Below are 19,721 nucleotides of genomic sequence, written 5' to 3' on the forward strand. Positions count from 1 at the left end.
ACATGGTTCTGATATTTATTTATTGGCAGAAAGTGAACAAAAATGCTTAACTTCATCATGTATGTTTTCCAGAGCCCTGTGACACTCCCTGCTGGTGCTTGTTTTTTTTTGGGGGGGGGGGAATGGGGGGCTATTTGCCAACAGTAATCATGTAGAAATATTCTCATTCCATAGCAAGTTTGAAGGACCGGTCTGTTCAGTTGAGTCAAAACTGAACAGATAAATAAATACTATTCAGTTTTTACTGTACCAATGTAGTATTTATTTATCTACCACACGTTTCTGAGCACAATTCAAAGTGTTGGTGCTGACCCTTAAAGCCACAAATGGCCTCGGCCCAGTATACCTGAAGGAGCGTCTCGACCCCCATCGTTCAGCCCAGACACTGAGGTCCAGCTCTGAGGGGCTTCTGGCAGTTCCCTCACTGTGAGAATTGAGGTTACAGGGAACCAGGCAGAGGGCCTTCTCGGTAGTGGCGCCCTCCCTGTGGAACGCCCTCCCATCAGATGTCAAGGAAATAAACAACTATCTGACTTTTAGAAGACATCTGAAGGCAGCCCTGTTTAGGGAAGTTTTTAATATTTGATGTTTTATTGTGTTTTTAATATGATGTTGGGAGCTGCCCAGAGTGGCTGGGAAAACCCAGCCACATGGGTGGTGTATTAAAAAAAGTTGTTGTTGTTGTTGTTGTTGTCTCTTCAGGTATGGCCACCAACTTGGGTGGGTTTAACAGAAGATTAGACAAATCAATGAAGTGTAAGACTATCCATAGCTACTAGTCATGATCCATAGTTACTGGGTCTACTGTTGGAGGCAATTTGCTTCTGAATGTGAGTTGTTGGGAATCACAAGTAGGGAGAGTGTTGTTGCACTCGGGTCCTGTTTGCAGACTTCCCATAGGATCTGGTTCACCACTGTGAGAATAGGATGCTAGACTAGGTAGGCCTTTGGCCTGAACCAGCTGTTTATTCTTACATTCTTAAGAAATGTGTTTGGATTTCACTAACAGAAGACTCAGAGAAGGAATGGCACCCTTATGCTAGCTCCTATATCATTTTAAGAAATTGGACTAGATGAGCTCTGTGTCCCTTTCTGGTCTTCAAAACTCTGGTTCTATGGATGATAAACACCTATTCCTCACTCTGTAGTGCTACATATTTTCAGCAGGGAGACACAAGGTGCTGATCTCTTTCTGCATCTCACGAAAAAGACTGCCATGCAGGTTCAATCAACCTAGGACTCCTCTATAAATACTCCTGATAAATCTTGCAAGTTTCTGCCATGGCTAATGGCAAGTGAACTGAACCATCTGGATGGAGGTCTGACAGGTTCTTTGTTTCTAAGAAAAATGGAGGGCATCTATACATGAAACCTCTTTGCAGCATCCCATAATTTCTTCCAGGGTCGCTTGTATTTATGGCCATATGAAAGAGAAGGAAGGAATCGTTTCCACACATCCCTTGGTGACCATGGGTTGATAGAAAACAGAACTTTGTAACTTACAGTGTTATTTGTAAGGTTTACTCAGAAGGAAGCCCCTCTGTGTCTGTGTGTATATGCTCCGATTATGGGAATGCATAGGACCAAGCTGATATGCCTCCTCCCCAAACTTTGTGGTCACGTGTGTGTGTGGTGGAACATATTTCTGGAGATATTTCCTTTTTGAGGATAGTGGGGCTGCAACTCACTGCCAGACAAATTCTGCCAGCCAATGAACCACCACACCCCACCCCCAAGTCCCTGGAACAAAAATATGTGATGATATGATATGATCACTGTGGTTGAGGGCTTGGTAGAGAAGGGAGCCGACAAGCAGCAGCTATCAGGAAGAGTCCTTACTAGCAAAGAGTTTCTCCCCAGTTTTTCTGCTGCTCCTCATTGTTAGAGAGTAGCTCCCTGCCACCCCAAAATCGGAAATTTTCATAAAATTTAGGTAAGTCTTTCAGGGGAGGCTAGTCCATTAGGGTGAAGGGGGGATGGTGTCATCAACCTCAGTCTGACCTCACAGTCAGTTCTAGAACCAGGTCTACCAGTTCCAGACCTGCCCTAATCTAAATCGCAGCCTGAGCACAAATCAACAAAAGACAATCCAGATAGGAAAACACCTACGTCTCCCATAACAAATTGAAGCCTCCAATTTTGTCACAGCTCATGTGGGGTGGAGGGGAATCTGAGTTGCCATTGATCACCATTCATTTCTCAAAGGACTATGCAGTTTGCAGCTTTTCAAAATAAAGCATCAGCCATCATTTTCCTTTCCAATACCTCAAACTCATTACAGAATAATTAGAGCATAGATCTTAACAGAGACATATTTACTGGTTTCCCCTTCGATTCTGGAAAAGGCATACAATAACTAAGCAAGCTTTCATTAGCCCAGATCTTTCCGCCAATCTCAGAAAAGTTGCTTGCTTGCTTGAAAAAGGAGCAAGTAATCTAAATCAACAAATTGCTCTTCTGAAAGTATGATTTAAAGCATATGCTCCAGCAGCACATCTTTTATCAGGATAGTGTTGACTTTCTTTCACTCGGTTGCTGATGCTACATGAAATTTGTACTGCTGGACTTCGTTGCTGGATGTACCTTGAACAAAAAAGAGCTCTGCGATGCTCAGAAACTGACTGTTTCATCTTTGGTAGAGTACCCCAATAGTGTACTGCTGCACAGAGTGTTCATATGAGATTAGATGCATACTTCACAACACTTTTGAAAACTTCACCCTTTTGAGTGAAGAACTGCCACAGAATTTTATCTAGAGAGACTATTCTTTGGATTTTCTGTTTGGTGCATCCATGAAGTCTAGAACCTTACTCCTGACCCTTTTAGGTCTTAGGTACCACACTCCAAGCTCAGACCCACTTAAGAGTTATAAGTCATTATAAATAAAAGAGGCTTACTTGAATGCATTAGCATCGCCGTGCACCTTATAGTTTTCTGCACTTATTCTTGAGATGACTCTGGTGACTGCAATGAGAATGCCGATGTTAACCTAGAGGGAGAAAATAAAGAATTGATTCAGGGAGACAGAAATAGGCAAGATTATTTGTGAGGAGTGTGGGAAACATCCCTTTCAAAACATCAGTCATGGATGGCATGGTGGGGTAGAGGCACTTAATTACTTAATTGACCTCCCAACAGGTGAGTCGTTGCAGCTTGCTGGGAGGGGTGAGGCAGCAGGGAGGCTGGTGTGGTGTGAAAGCATCAGTGGAGCAATCAGGTCCAGCTGCTGGTTCATTTGAACTGTGCTGTCCTTCCTTGCACTAAGCAGCAGTAACTTGCATGCTGGGAGGTCAGTGAAGTGCCTCCGCCCCACCGCCCCATCTGCAATGACGCGGCAGCTAAAAAAGCCAATGCAATTCTGGGCTGCATCAATAGGAGTATAGCATCTAGATCAAGGGAAGTAATAGTGCCACTGTATTCTGCTCTGGTCAGACCTCACCTGGAGTACTGTGTCCAGTTCTGGGCACCACAGTTCAAGAAGGACACTGACAAACTGGAACATGTCCAGAGGAGGGCAACCAAAATGGTCAAAGGCCTGGAAACGATGCCTTATGAGGAATGGCTAATGGAGCTGGGCATGTTTAGCCTGGAGAAGAGGAGGTTAAGGGGTGATATGATAGCCATGTTCAAATATATAAAAGGATGTCACATAGAGGAGGGAGAAAGGTTGTTTTCTGCTGCTCCAGAGAAGCGGACACGGAGCAATGGATCCAAACTACAAGAAAGAAGATTCCACCTAAACATTAGGAAGAACTTCCTGACAGTAAGAGCTGTTCGACAGTGGAATTTGCTGCCAAGGAGTGTGGTGGAGTCTCCTTCTTTGGAGGTCTTTAAGCAGAAGCTTGACAACCATATGTCAGGAGTGCTCTGATGGTGTTTCCTGCTTGGCAGGGGGTTGGACTCGATGGCCCTTGTGGTCTCTTCCAACTCTATGATTCTATGATTCAATGTTTCAATAAAACATTGGAAATATCTGCTTAAAACTCAAAACCTGCTCTGTTCCTGATACAGCTCTGATAACAAAACAACCATGTGAGTTCCAAGAATTGGACTATTTTTTTCAAGCAATATTTCATGGGAAGAGTTTGCTACTTAAAGAAAGCGGGGGCAGCAACCACTCCTTGATCTTGTAAGTATCAAATTGATAACCTCTAACAATCTCTTGAGAGGAACACATGAAACTGCCTTGATAGAAGGCATTTTCTTCATCTGGTCCATATTGCCTCCACTGTCAGTGACACTTCAGTCACTATCTGAAGCATTGTAAACAGTTCACAGGCAACATTTCAGTATTTCTGTTTTGATGTTTTATTGCACTTTAATTACATTTCGATATTACATGCTGACAGCTATTTTTACAAATATATGCATTTAATATGCCTTATTATTATTATTATTATTATTATTATTATTATTATACCACCCTATACCCACAGGTCTCAGGGAGGTTCACAGGATAATCTAGCACATGTGTTACTTGACTGGAAAGCTCCCTTGCAAAATTAAGAAAAGTGCAAAATTTTGATGGCTATGTTTTGGTTTGTGTTTTGATCCAGAAAGTACACATTGGATAAGGTTTGCCTTTAAATGTGAACTCAGTTGAATTTCTTCTCCATCCCTAGTTCTGAGGTCCTGGCCCAACGCTTGCTAACTCAGAAATCCTTCACATCATCTACTACATCAACCTTCCCCAACCTGGAACTTTCCACATATTCTTGGACTACAGCTCCCATTATCCATGACTATTGACCATTGGGACGCGGGTGGCGCTGTGGTCTAAACCACAGAGCCTAGGGCTTGCCGATCAGAAGGTCGGTGGTTCGAATCCTTGCGACGTGGGGTGAGCTCCCGTTGCTCAGTCCCAGCTCCTGCCAACCTAGCAGTTCAAAAGCACATCAAAATGCAAGTAGATAAATAGGTACTGCTCCGGCGGGAAGGTAAACGGCGTTTCAGTGTGCTGCTCTGGTTTGCCAGAAGTGGCTTAATCATGCTGGCCACATGACCCGGAAGCTGTCTGCGAATAAACACCGGCTCCCCCAGCCAGTAAAGCTAGATGAGCGCCGCAACCCCAGAGTCGTCCATGACTGGACTTAACGGTTGGGGGTCCCTTTACCTTTATTGACCATGCTAGCTGAGGCTGATTGGACTTTTAGTTCAACAGGATCTGGTGAGCATCGCATTGGCCTGGAGGTAAAAGGGAGCCTGGAGATTCTCATGCGTCTCTTAAATTTCTAAGTGTATTTAATACTTAGGCTGCTTGGTTACAGATAATATTTTTTCTGGCAATTTTGTCAGTGAACAAAAGTCTCACATACTCCAAGCTGTGAACCTGGGAAGACCCCTTTTGGTGCTGAAAGCATATGAGATCATTTTAAAATGAGCAGAGAGGGAGGAGGGAATGTAAGTCTTCAGAGAAGCCACACTGGGTTTGAAGTTAAGGCCCAGCAGAAGCAGTTGAGCAATGAAAAGAAAACTCTCGACAGAAATCCAAGTCATCTTGAAAAGACTTGACAATGAGAGAAGGAACAAAATGAGCAGCTGCCAAGATCTCTGGAGTCACAGGTGAGGAAAATAAAACTTTGCCACTTGAAGGAGGCTGATCAAAAGGCACACAGGCTGTCAGAAAAGAAAAGAAAGGCCCCAAGCTTCTCAAGAGCTAGTCAGTAAAAACAAAGAAGAAGAGGAGGAAACATTGGCTCTGTTTCAGCCAAAGTTACACAACATCTGGGGAGTGTTTGAACACACCAGGATAAAGGGTGGACTAAAAAGGTCCATGTGGTTCAACATTGTGTCACTTTACACCATAGGGCAGGGCTGAAGAACCTATGGCCCACAAGCCAATCATGGTTTGCCAGGGGGCTGAATTTGTCCTGAGAGGCCATTAAAAAGAAAACTACGCTCTCCTACCAGCTGGTGATTCAGTCCTTCTCAGTCCTTCTCAGTTTGGCTGTGCACACCTGTACCCTGCTAGGAATAGGCATGCACATCCAAAGTACAGTGCGGAGATGCTTTTAATCTCTTTTGCACACTGTTTACAGAAGCCCCTTTACCTTTACCTTTATAACTTCCCTTGATTGGGACATTGTACTTCTGTTTATGCAGCCTAGAATAGCATTAGCTTTTCTTTTCTTTTTTGCTGCTGCATGTTGTTGACTCATGTTAAGGTCTACTAAGACACCTAGGAGTGGGTTCAGGGGTGCCATCTTGAATAAAATACTGGGGGCGCATGTAAGCCCTGTCCTGCATAATCAATCACATGACAAGGTGCACACAAACCATATGAATGGCAATGTCCATCAACTTGGGGGGGCTGCCCCCTTAATTATTTTATTGGGGGGGGCGTAAACCCCTCGGTCCCTAGGAGTTGGCTCCTATGAGTTGGGCATTAAACCAAAGTGAACAATTAAGGTGCAATAACCAAAGTATCCCCTCCCCAAGCTCAATTCTGCCCCATCCTTAGGATGAACTCAGTGTCACATTCTCTGCCACTCAGTGGAAGTTGGTCTGTTAAGAGATGGTACCTAACCCCAGCCAAATTGGCCAAGATGTATAAGAACAGTTCAGAGGTGTGTTGGAGGTGTAAAAACGGGGTGGGTACTTTCATGCACATGTGGTGGGAATGTAAGAGAATAAGTGAATTTTGGGATAGCATATATAATGAATTTTAAAAGATATTCAAACTCTCATTCACACAAAAAAAACCCTGAGGCCTTCCTACTAGGAATTATGTCCACGGAAATTAAGAGAAATTTTAGACCTCTTCATCCCAACCACAGCGGCTAGGATTTTGGTAGTAAAGAATTGGAAAAGTGATAACATCCCCACAAAAACTGACTGGCAAGCCAAAATGATAGAATATTTACAACTCACAAGGATGACAGGGAGACTAAGAGGAAACTCAGTACAGTGGTACCTCGGGTTACAGACGCTTCAGGTTACAAACTCTGCTAACCCAGAAATAGTACCTTGCGTTAAGAACTTTGCTTCAGGATGAGAACAGAAATCGTGCGGTGGCAGTGGGAGGCCCCATAAGCTAAAGTGGTACCTCAAGTTAAGAACAGTTTCAGGTTAAGAACAGACCTCCAGAACGAATTAAGTTCTTAACCTGAGGTACCACTGTACAGAAAGTTAATAAAGATTGGATAATGTTTAAAGAATACCTTAAAAACTATTGTGATGATGTGTATTGTTTGTATTATAAGTATTGTCTAAGTTGAATAGCGTAAGTCATAAGTTATATGTAAATTGATGTTAATTGATGTATCATAAAGGTGATATTATTTTTTAAAAAAGGAAGTTGGTCTGTTAAGGCAAGTGGGGCACTGGCCCACCAGCCTTGGTTTCCCACAGCCAGACACCAGCTGCCTGCCTCCTAACTTTCTGTCAGCCACCATCTCCCCCTTAATCTTAGCATTGCCTTTATATAAACATGGTAGGAAGGAGAAGGGCGCTAAAAAAGGAATTAATTGGCTGCATCTATCTGCTCTGGCTATCTCTGGCTCTGGCTCCACCTGCTGCTGGCCTCCCTACCTTCAGTCTTATCAGTCCAAATAAGCGCGAGCTTCCGGAGTTACCACTGAAGACTGAAATCCATTACACAGATACTCTGGAGTAATCCTACAGAGTCTCAGTCTGACTGCTCAGCAACACATGAATCATAAATAAAAAAGCTTTGGTTATTAAGCATCCAGATTTAGAATTCCAGCTCTCGTTTGGCAGGAGATCCTGTTAACTTGCTTGTAGAGTGGGGGGGAGGATATGACAGCTTTTCTGCTGAATAACAATTTGCAAACAAACATCTTCATTATGCAGCCATCCAAAGAAAGTTGGATAATAGACAGTTACTATTATTTAACTGGAATCCTGGCGCTTGCTCTCCATCTAAATAATTAGCTAGAAAAGTGGATTCCCTTTCATTATTTAGCCAGCACTTTTAAATTGTCCGGGGCTGCCAATTATGCCTCATTTGAAATATATACCGTCTATGGGATGTGTTCCACAAATGTAGTTATATTATAATGGGAGCCATTCCAGCTGATGCTCAAAACTTTCAGGAAATCATGGGCCTTGCACTGCATTTCCTAGATTTTAATCTGTGTCTAATGTAACAAATGCATCTAGTTTAAATGACAGAAATGCACCCATAAGCACCCATGCATGGGTTGTGAGCAGTAGGGACCATTCCATTGGGGCTGCTGGGGCTCAAGGCAACAATAGGTGCAGCCACAGCCAACACAGGCAGAGCCAACTAATTTTAGCTTTGTCTCCATCCTCTGCTCCAAATACAACAAGAAGACCAAGGAGGAGGAAGAAGCTGTCCTGCACCCTAGACTGGTTGTGATTAAGAAGGTAGGCAGGAGGGAGCTAGCTGAGGGCAGAATGAGGCCAGTGGAGCTGTGCCCTGTTCACCCAAATTGACCAGCCTTCACTAATAATAAACACCCTCCCACCAGATGTCAAAGAGAAGAACAACTACCAGACTTTTAGAAGACATCTGAAGGCTAGGGAAGTTTAGGGAAGTTTTTAATGTTTGATGTATTACAGTATTTTAATATTTTTGATGATTACAGTATTTTAATATTTTTTGGAAGCCGCCCAGAGTGGCTGGGGAAGCCCAGCCAGATGGGCGGGGTACAAATAATAAATTGTTGTTGTTGTTATGGCTTCCCACCTAAGGAGACATGCCTGTCACCCACACGTCACCTGTTATTGTCATATAAACATGTAAACAAACATATAAACTCAAACAAATATATAAATGTAGTTCTACAGTTTTCTGGATGGACAATGCAAAAACATTTGCCTCTATTTTCTATGGTTGGTGTTTGTTTGTTTGTTTTGTTGGTATCGTAGCCAAAACCAGAGCGCCCATGCACAAAAGAAAGGCATCTAAAGAGTCAGTAGAACTCCAAGGCTTGCGGACATCCTTGGTGAGGAGGCACCTATAAGGGGTGTGTATGGACATATAAATCAGCTCAGTGTTGACTGGATATGTTCAGTTGTCATTGAACACTTCCTGATTGTTGTGAAAGGGACAGAAAACCATTGCTCAGCATGACAATGACTCACGGGTTCACACGCTCTTTCTCCTCCTCCTCTCCAACATAGCTTTGAGGAGCTCAGAAATGTTTGCTTCTCTCTTTTCATTAATTCCAGTTTCAGCATGTCATCCAAACCTTAAAGTCAATTTCAAAGCCAATGATGCTTTGTATCAGAAAATCGACTTATTTCAAACAAGTGTTTTTAACACCAACCACAGTTTGTTGGTTCAGGCAGCACAACAAGCTGTGGTTAAGCAAAACTGAAAGCAAAAGCTTCTGAACTCACAGCTGCCACAGAAGAGGAGAAGGGAAGGGCGGATGACCAAGCCAGCATCCATTGGCCATTGGCCATGGATAATTGTGAGTTGTAATCCAACAACCTCTGGAGTAACACAAGTTCCTCATCCCTGATTTAAGCCCACCTTTTCTGCAATGATGTATAAAGTGGAGAGGCAGAAGGGTCACATGGCAGAGGGGAGCTAAACCCTAAACAGTTTAGGGACATGTCATCAGAAAGAAGCACACCTTCTTCCATATGAACCTCCAAAGATGGGGTGCCCCTGAGAAGCAATCCAAAACCATTGTGGGAGAGTTCATACAGAAGAAGAGGGGAAGGTCTTTCCATATGCTGTGGTCCTAAACCAGGCATCCCCAACCTGCGGCCCTCCAGATGTTTTGGCCTACAACTCCCATGATCCCTAGCTAACAGGACCAGTGGTCAGGGATGATGGGAATTGTAGTCCAAAACATCTGGAGGGCCGCAGGTTGGGAATGCCTAAACTGTTTAGGATTCACCTCCCCTCACCCATGCTTCCTTTCTACCACCCCATTTTATACATGACTGGGAGGGGAAAGATGGGGAGCCTATGGCCCTCCAAATGTTTCTGGAATGGAACTGTCACCATCCTTGGCTATTGGCCAAAATATTCTGGCTGGGGCTGTTTTGTAATGGTGTCCAACAACATTTGGAGGGCACAACATTGGCTACCCCTGGTCTGGCGCTACGTCCAAATTCTCCCAACAACAGGCAAACGTTTGTGACTCAGACCTAAATATAAAAAATGTTTTGCAAGAAAAGAAGTTGAACAGACTAGCCTTTAAGGCAGATAAAGTAAATAATGGTGTTCATACCTTGCTTGTGTAAACGGATTAGATATGAATAGTTTTTATTAATGTTTTTGCTGTCTGGAACAAAGAATCCATTCCTCTTACGTTATGGAATAAAACTGAGAAAGACCCGGCATCTCATCCCACCAACAGTCCTTTCCCTCCCTCCATATCTCAGTATCTTATGTAAATACCTTGTCAACAGTTTGAATTGGAGAAAATTGGTGGCTGATGAAGCACTCATTACATACATATATATATTTAAACAAACTTCTCCAAATACTGTTACCATAATACCAAGAAAGAATTACGCTCTAATTGTGTAGATGTGAGCACAAACAGCACTCTTGTGTATATACCGGTGTTTGAGCGAGAAGAAATAAACATTTAGATTTGGGAGCTGTATGTCGAACCAATTGCTATCTTTCTAAGCGACGCTTTGTGTGGCTGCTGCTATTCCTGCGGTATAATTACACATGAATTCAGGATTGTTGGCTCAGCTCACTAGGCGCCGGCAGCCAAGGCTGTAGTTTACTCCTATCAAAAACAATATCGCTAATAAAAACAGTCCTGGTTTCACGTAAGTTGCAGGCTTTGTCAAGAAAAACCATTTAGTAAATGTATGAGGCCAGTTTCTCGGAGGGACTGAAATACACTGAAAGGCATATTATGTACACACGAAGCCATTTTTACTAAGGAACCCCCAGGGGCACGATGGGTCAGTGTGTCAATGAGAAGGTTTGGGGTTCAAGCGCACCCAGAGGTGGCTGCAGACAGGATGCCTCGACAATTCTATGACTCTATGAAATCATTGGTCCATGGAATCCAGGGCTGTCCACTCTGACTTGCAATAGCCCTGTGGCCCAAGATCTTTTTAGCTGGGAAGGATTGCACATGGGACATCATGCAAGCAAACGTTCTGCTCTACTTCTGAAATGTGGTTCCATGCAACACCTGAAGCTGTTTTGAGTCAAGCCATGGGTAGATCTAGCAAAGCACTGTCTATCCCAGCTGCCAAAAGCTCTCCAAGGTACCAAGCAGATGTTTTTCCAGTCTTGTCACATGAACCTAGCGCCCTTCAGTTGCTTTGAATTTCAATGAGCCCCGACAACTATGACCAACACTCAAGATGATGGGAAATGTAATCCAAAATATCTGGAGGGCAGCAAGTCGGAGAAGGCTGATTTAATTGGAGATAGCCAGAAGACTGAACCTGGGAGCATCTGTGTGCAAGCATGTGTTCTCCCACTGACCTATCACCTGTCTCTTCTTTATGCTGCTAAGTTCATAGGAATGGTCAGCCAGGGAATGGTGAATCTGTCAAATCCAATTTCTCTCTGCTTATTATTTTTCCACTCTTACATACAGTTCTCCACATCCATATGCATTAAGAAAGAAAAAAAACTCCTCATGAAAATCCAGCAGCATTTTACTGTGAATTTCTCTTAATATACAGAGTTTTGCAAAGCAAAACTACTACAATGCATTTTTGCATGTTATTTGCATGCTATTTTCACGGATACATGCATTTATATGCATGCTTTACCCTAGCCAATTTACTGGTGTTGCTGACTTGCATCTAGTAAATAACAAAGTGTCTACTCAGAAGAAAGTCGCAGTGAGTTCAGTGGGCCTTACTCCCAGGTAAGGGTTTGTGGGGCTATGGTGTTTTATCTAGGCAGCCAGGGCTCCTCTGGGTGACAAGATCTTTTTGCACCAGGTCATTGCGGACCTCTTGCTTTTTAAAATTCTCCCGTATATACAGAACTCCATGTGCACCATTTGTGCTACATCTGTAGGTTTCCCCCTCTGTGTCAAATAACTGGGGTCGAATAAGTGTTGTTTACTTTTTATAATACATAGAAGATGGATCTCCCTCAGGAGGTTCTGGTCTCTCCTTCCTTGGATGTTTCTAAGCAGAGGTTGGATGTGTTAGTATTGTAATGTCTCATTCTCACATTGCATAATGTTGCGAGCTACCTTTAATTACTTAATTGATGTATACGAGTATGGGAACTATTTAAATGTCTCCTCTCTTTCTCTGCTTTCTCTCTGCTCCTCTGCCGAAGAAGAAGATGGATGTGAGAGTCGTCTTGTTGTTTTGTTATTTGCTTTATAAATAAAACCTTTGATGTTACTATTCCAACCACAGTCGCTTCTGCTGCATTCTGCTGTAAAGGACTGAGTTTACTATCTGCAAACAGGTGTTTAATGCTCACAGGATGACCATCTGTCATGGATGCTTTAGCTGAGTTTCCTACATTGCAGGGGGTTGCACTAGAACAGGCATAAGCAAACTTGGCCCTCCAGATGTTTTGGGACTACAGCTCCCATCATCCCTGACCACTGGTCCTGTTAGCTAGGGATGATGGGAGTTGTAGTCCCAAAACATCTGGAGGGCAAAGTTTGCCTATGCCTGCACTAGAAAGATGACTCTTCAGTATGTTCCAGCTCCCTGAATCTATGATTTTCTGCTTCAACAATATTTCATTATGTTCCTATCATTTTATGTAGTTGCATTTTGTATAAATTATAAAAATTATAAATGAAACATGTTCTATTTACAAACAAAATATTTAAATAGCTACCTTTCTACTGGTAGGATCAGGGGGAGCATGGCCATAGCCAGGAGTTTTCTTAGGGGTGCAAGCTTTTGTTAGGGGGGCAGAACCTCAGATAATATTTGTACTGATTTTTGCTTATTTGGGGGGGGATCTGCCCCCCCTTGGCTACGCCCAAGGGGGGCACATAAAGGAAACAAGGTCGGAAGTGGGGCACGGTTGGAAAAAGGTTGGGAAACACTGATCCCGGTCATGCCTGCAATGCAGGAATCATAGCTGAATAATCCCTGACAGATGGACACCCAACCTCTGTTTAAAGGAAAGAGTCTGTCACCTTCCACTGTCAAACAGCTATTACCGTACACACATGCCCACACGCAGCCACACACGTTCACAGTGCCTGCATTTTTGGAAGAAAGCGATATGTCTTTTAGCAGAAGGCTCCCATTTTACCCGGCCAGCTGCCATGGTAGTAAATTTCCATATGATATATATGTATATGGCAGAATTAAGGACATTCTACTGAAATCTCAGGCATCTGCTTAATGCGTCGTATTAGTAGCATCTGAATAGTTTGGAAGCAATTAAGCACTCGGGGCTGGGGTAGCAATGCTTTATGGCCCTCGCATATATTTTGCGCTGCTCATTTAGTTGCCTGCTTTCTAAAGGTTTCTGTAAATTCCACCACTTTTATTTGCTTGTTTCTTAGGGCCAAATTACTGTACTTTTCTGTCTATTGGACACTCCCACATATACGTAAAGGTAAAGGTACCCCTGCCCGTACGGGCCAGTCGTGTCCGACTCTAGGGTTGCGCGCTCATCTCGCTCAAGAGGCCGGGAGCCAGCGCTGTCCAGAGACACTTCCGGGTCACGTGGCCAGCATGACGAAGCGGCATCTGGCGAGCCAGCACCAGCGCCGCACACGGAAACGCCGTTTACCTTCCCGCTATAAAGCGGTACCTATTTATCTACTTGCACTTAGGGGTGCTTTCGAACTGCTAGGTGGGCACCCCGCCGTGGGGATTCGAACCGCCGACCTTGCGATCAGCAAGACCTTGCGATCACCAAATCCACAGCGCTACCCACGTATAAGATGCCCCCTATTTTGGGGGACTCAAAATTAAGAAGATGGGGAGAGATGGCTCAGAGTTGTTGAGCTTTTTGGGGGGGGGTTGCAAAGGGTTGTTAAGCTTTCTTTTAGGGAACATTGCCGGAAAATGCCTCTCCTCTGTCCCCTCACCAGAAAAAGCTGCCAATCGCCCGCCCAATTGCATCAGCCAATCAACACCAGCCCTTGACGCAGCAACCAATAACATGCCCAATGGCTGCTGACAGCCATGGCAGCAACCAATCAAACGTCCAACCTATGCATTACCAATGTATAAGACGACTCCCACTTTTTAGCATATTTTTTTTTGAAAAAAACTTAGTCTTATACACAGAAAAGTACGGTACACATGACACAATTAATACAAGTAGCAATTGGATGAATGGGCTTTACAAAACAGGCACAAAGACCCTGATGGTTAGTGGGGCCACATATTTCATCTTATGCCTCCAACATGGCCCCTGATCCAAATCACCACATGCCTCCTAATTGGTTTGGGAGGAAAAATTCCAGAGAGGTCTTTTCAACTTTCCCTCCCGAAACAAACAGTAGACAAAAAAGGCTCTCGGTCCGGATCAGGACCACGGTGAGTGCAAGGGGCTAAAGCCCTGCCCCCTTCCCTAACACCAGAGTCTTCATCTAAGCCTCCTCCTGCTATACATTTTTTAATATACACAAACGTAATTCCTGAGTAGTCCTTAACTAGATTCTCACACAAATCTTGAGGATGGGGGTTGTTGTAGCAAGGAGGGAGAAATTTTATTCGGTTCACATTAAAAAGCAAACCTCCCTAATTCTCAAAACAATGCGAGAACTGAAATGCAGCCCTCCTTGGGAAAATCACACCTCCCTGAATCTTGTAAAACAACGAACAGACTGCAGTAAAGCAGGCCTAAAGGTAAAGAGACCCGTGACTGACTCTGGGGTTGTGGCGCTCATCTCACTTTACTGGCCAAAGGAGCCGGCGTACAGCTTCCAGGTCATGTGGCCAGCATGACTAAGCCGCTTCTGGCGAACCAGAGCAGTGCATGGAAACGCCGTTTACCTTCCCACCGGAGCGGTACCTATTTATCTACTTGCACTTTGACATGCTTTTGAACTGCTAGGTTGGCAGGAGCAGGGACCGAGCAACTGGAGCTCACCCAGTCATGGGGATTTGAACCGCCAACCTTCTGATCGGCAAGCCCAAGAGGCTCTGTGGTTTAACCCACAGCGCCACCTGCATCCTGAAAGCATGCCTAAAAATGCATATATTGGTGAAAATAAAATACAAAAAAAAAATTGCGTTAAATTTTGGGGAAATTGTTTTGCAAAAAATGTCTATATTCCGCAAAACTGCCTACAAATAGGTGTATATTATGTAAAATCAGTCTAAAGCGCCAAAGAATTTTTGAAGAAATGTGGAGATGTGGAGAGCTGAACCTAAGAGTGGGCGAAAGAAGGAATTCAGAGAGAAACTGATTCACCCATCCCGAGGTTGTTGAGGCAAAATCATATGACAGCTTTATTTAGAGCATTTGCACCTCATTCCTCAGCCATAAAGGCTCATGGAGTGGCCAACATACAATCAATTCAAACAAGACAGTCTCTCCCAGCAGGCTTACAATCTATTAATCACACACACACACACAGAGAGAGAGAGAGAGAAAAGGATAGGGAGAGAAGGGGGGGGAATCAAACAGAGGCACCCGTTCTTAAATAGTTGTTAAGGACCTGCTTGCATAGTTCAGGGGCAGGAGATGGAGCTGGGCTTTTGACAAAGCTAATGGAAGAGCCACATGTTTTTTCTCTCTCTCCCACTTAGGCAACCTGATGGAATGGTTACTCCCAGGTGATGGTTGAGGGGAGAGGAGCCCTGATGGAGCTGGTCCATCACTGCAGAGCTGATGAAGTGAAAATACTGTTATCAATTTAATTGCTTTCCCACCCAGCAGGGAACCTTGGCAAGATGCATAAGATTGACTTACTTACATGGCCTGAATAGCAAACGTGGGCTTAAACAGACCTCTCTTTGCTATATAAGTGCACTGTGCAAAACACAGGTGTAAATCAGAAAGAGGTGGATGGATTCTTCTTAAATAGCACACATGCACAGTGAGAGGAAGGGTCCCTGGGAAGACAAGCAAAGCTGGGGGCCAGATGGGAAGTCTCAAGGTGTGTGTCAGATTGAGCCCTTTGGCTGCTAATTGTATATACACATGATTTATCTCTTATCCTATTAAAAAAAACCACACTGCTCCACCATTTCAGTTTTTAAAAGTCTGCATGGGATCTTTTGGCAACTTAGGAAAAATCAAAGGGTGGTATCCAACCAACACGCCTCACTAGTGCAAGACTTGTGGCTTGCCCAATGGAACTTCTCAAGCCATACCTCCTAAATCTGTTTTAGGGGTGCCCCCCAACCCTCTGGAAAAGATCTGGAAAGAGCACAGGGGTTGTGCAGGGGGGGGGGAATTTTGCTGCACAAGGGCAAATCTTTACACTGATTCACTAGCTGGAAACCACCCAAGTGCTAATAGGAAGCCCTGTGGGAAGGAATGCAGTTAATGATTGAGATGGATTTCCCTTCAGTGGTTCGTCATTTTCATCTCTCATCACTCTCAGCTGTGTTGTTCTGACATCTCCCCAAAACTTTTGCCCACTATTATAAGGCATCTGTCCGTCTCAATAATTTATGAGTTCTCCGACAGGTATAGGGCAAATAAATTCCATGGCATTCACATTGGGTATGGTTGGCCAATTGGTGCCAAAGATAGATAGAACTTTTTTTATGTACACAACAACAGCAGCAAGAATACTTATTGCGCAGTATTGGAAGACACAAGAACTACCCACTCTGGAAGAATGGCAGATGAAGGTGATGGACTACATGGAATTGGCAGAGATGACTGGCAGAATCCGAGACCAGGGAGAAGAGCAGGTGGAAGAAGATTGGAAGAAATTTAAAGATTATTTACAGAAACAATGTAAAATTAATGAATGATGGAATGATGTTGGATTGAAGTTAAGGGGTTCATAGCAACAAGGTATTAAGGAAAAATGGAAAGTTAAACAGAGGGAAAGGTAAAGTTAAAATATTAAGATAAAAATTAAGATAAAAGTAAGGAGGGAAAGGATTTGCTGAACAAACAAATAGCATTGGAATACAAAGGAGGGAGGTGTGGGGAAGTCCAAGAAACAAGCTAAAGCAAGAATTGTTTTGAAAGATGAAATTGTTTTTTTAATGGTTGTTATTTTTCTTTTTGTGTTTGTTTTTATTTGGCATTGTTTTTTCTCTTCTTTTTTGTTTGTACTACATTGTGAAAATCTTAATAAATATTTATTAAAAAAAACAACACATTGGGATCACGGCTCCTCATTGGTTTGGTGCAGCCATGGATCAGAACGTGCCAAGCTTTCCCATTCCATGCAGGCCCATCTAGCTCAATTGACAAAAATGCTAGACGGGTGAAAACACAACACCATCTGCTTAACGATTTCCTATGTGACCTCGCGAGGCGCCCCAAAGCCACAATAACTCGCAATGGCAAGTGTCACTGTTAATGATGCCGGGGTGGGAGTTAACTATTATTAATTCAACTCCTGCTACCAGAGAGTCCATTAAAAAGTCAAGGCTGGGCAAATCGTTGCAAAGAAGAGACCTGGAAATTAAGTGGAAACAGAAACGAGTCTACATTCCCAGGAGTTTGCTCCATTGATTTTAGTTAGCCTAGTTGTTCTCCAACATCTGCAGAGGAGGCGGACCAAGGTGATAAAGGGCCTGCAAAACAAGCCTTGTGGGGAATGGTTGAGGGAGTTGGGAATGTTCAGCCTGGAGAAGAGAAGACTGAGAGGTGGTATGATAGGTAAAGGGACCCCTAACCATTAGGTCCAGTCGTGACCGACTCTGGGGTTGCGGCGCTCATCTCGCTTTACTGGCCGAGGGAGCTTCCGGGTCATGTGGTCATGTGGCCAGCATGACTAAGCCGCTTCTGGCGAACCAGAACAGTGCACGGAAATGCCGTTTACCTTCCTGCCTGGATCGGTACCTATTTATCTACTTGCACTTTGACGTGCTTTCGAATTGCTAGGTTGGCAGAAGCAGGGACTGAGCAATGGGAGCTCACCCCGTCGCAGGGATTTGAACCACCGACCTTCTGATCGGCAAGTCCTAGGCTCTGTGGTTTAACCCGCAGCGCCACCCGCATCCCTCCAGGTGGTATGATAGCTGTCTTCAAATATCTGAAGGGCTGTCACATGGAAGACAAAGCGAGCTTATTTTCTGCTGCTCCAAAGGGTGGGATCTGAACCGATGGATTCAAATTACAAGAAAGGAGATTCCATCTAAACATTAGGAAGAACTTTCTGGTGGTAAGAGCGGTTTGACAGTGGAATGACTTCCTCAGAAGAAGTTGGGTGGCCAGCAGCCAGGGATACTTTAGCAATGGTCCCTGCATAGCAGGGGGTTGGACTGCATGATCCTTGGAATCCCTTCCAACTCCACAATTCTATGATTCTATAAGAACATAATAGCAGCCTGCTGGATCAGTCCAATGGCCCATCTAGTCCCAGCATCCTGTTCTCACAGTAACCATCCAGATGTCTGTAAGAAACCAGCAAGCAAGATCTGAGCTCAAGAGTCCTCTCCCCTCCTGTGGTTTTCAGGAACTGATTTTCAGAAGAAGACTGTTATCGGAGAGCATAGCCATCATGACTAGTAGCCATTGATGGCCATCTCCTCCATGAATTTTTTTAATTCAAAGCAATCTAAGTAGTCATCACTACTGTCTGCTGTTGAAGCAAGTTCCAAAGTTTAGCTACCATATGTGCTGCATGAAAATGTATTTTCTTTTATCTGTCCTAAACTTTCCAACATTCAGAAATTCATTCATCCTGAAGATATAAGCAATTTCAGGGGCGAGGAAATGTTGGCCCTCCGGGTGTATTTGGATTCCAACTGCCCCTGCTAGCATGGTCCAACGGTCAGAAATTATGTGGGTTGTAGTCCAGTAGCATCTGGAGAGAGAAAGGAGGATCTCCATTCCTTAGCTCAGGGCAGTCCAACCTCTCAGACCAAGTTGGCTGCAAGAGTACTTCAGCCTGGAATTCCACACACTGCTTTGTCATTCAGGGTGTGTGTGTGTGTGTGTGTGTGTGTGTGTGATGAGCCCAAAATTTGGCACATACACACACCCCAGCCCAGCCCTCATGCTGCCTTCCGAAATATTGATAAGCAAGGTGCCTGGCTTTGGAAGAAGGTGCAAGGCTCTGGCAGAGTCCTAGATCCCTCCTACCTACTTCCCAAAGCTGAGAAAGTACCAGCTAGGTTTTGGGAAGGAGGCAGAAAGACTCTAGAACACTGTCAGAGCCTTCATGTCTCCCTCCCAAACTGCAGCACCATGCTTACTTGGCTTACAAGGGCTGGGGTGCTGAGCTTTACCCCCCGTGCTAAATTTCTAGAAGGCAAATGAAGGAATATATTTCACATTAATGCTCTCCTCCTAAACACGTTTCCTCTTATATGTTTTGTGTTTCAAAAAGGAGGGGGGGATAACTCTGCAAAATATTTCCTCTAACACCACTAAAGAAATAGAGAATTGTGGCAAATTGCAGATGTCCCAATTCTGGAATTAATGTTAAAAATTCTCCCAAGTTAAGCTGAAAGTGAGGGACACAGGATGGGTGTGTCTGTGGGGGTTAAATGGGGAATATCCGCTCACCCCGACCCTCCACTCAGGATTCTGCAACACTTTCAGTGACCTGATCCTCCTGGAAATGCATCCAGTTCAGCCCCATGAATCGTTTGCTTTCACGGGGTCCAGATATATTCAATAAAACATCAGGGCTCACAGGCTTAATTTACAACTCTCAGTCTAGCAGAGTCAGTGTTTGCACTGCCTTTGCTTGCTTTGCAATCAATAACAT

The 19,721-nt window shown here is 44.0% G+C and overlaps 1 protein-coding gene and 1 long non-coding RNA gene across 3 annotated transcripts in view; one reads left to right on the forward strand and one right to left on the reverse strand.

Annotated features, from left to right (window-relative positions):
* The window catches only part of LOC310666934, a 396,489-nt gene that overhangs the window by 121,006 nt on the left and 255,762 nt on the right, over positions 1-19,721 (forward strand). The gene's annotated exons all lie outside the window — the stretch shown is intronic.
* ADGRD1 (adhesion G protein-coupled receptor D1) overlaps positions 1-19,721 on the reverse strand; it is a 293,282-nt gene that overhangs the window by 36,074 nt on the left and 237,487 nt on the right. For both annotated transcript variants that reach the window (XM_083418242.1, XM_083418243.1), the window contains one exon: positions 2,898-2,989. In XM_083418242.1, coding sequence (XP_083274368.1) covers positions 2,898-2,989 — 92 coding nt within the window. The remainder of the gene's footprint in view (positions 1-2,897; positions 2,990-19,721) is intronic.

The sequence above is a fragment of the Podarcis tiliguerta genome (genome assembly GCF_965153285.1).
Source record: "Podarcis tiliguerta genome assembly, chromosome: 16".
Taxonomy (NCBI): domain Eukaryota; kingdom Metazoa; phylum Chordata; class Lepidosauria; order Squamata; family Lacertidae; genus Podarcis; species Podarcis tiliguerta.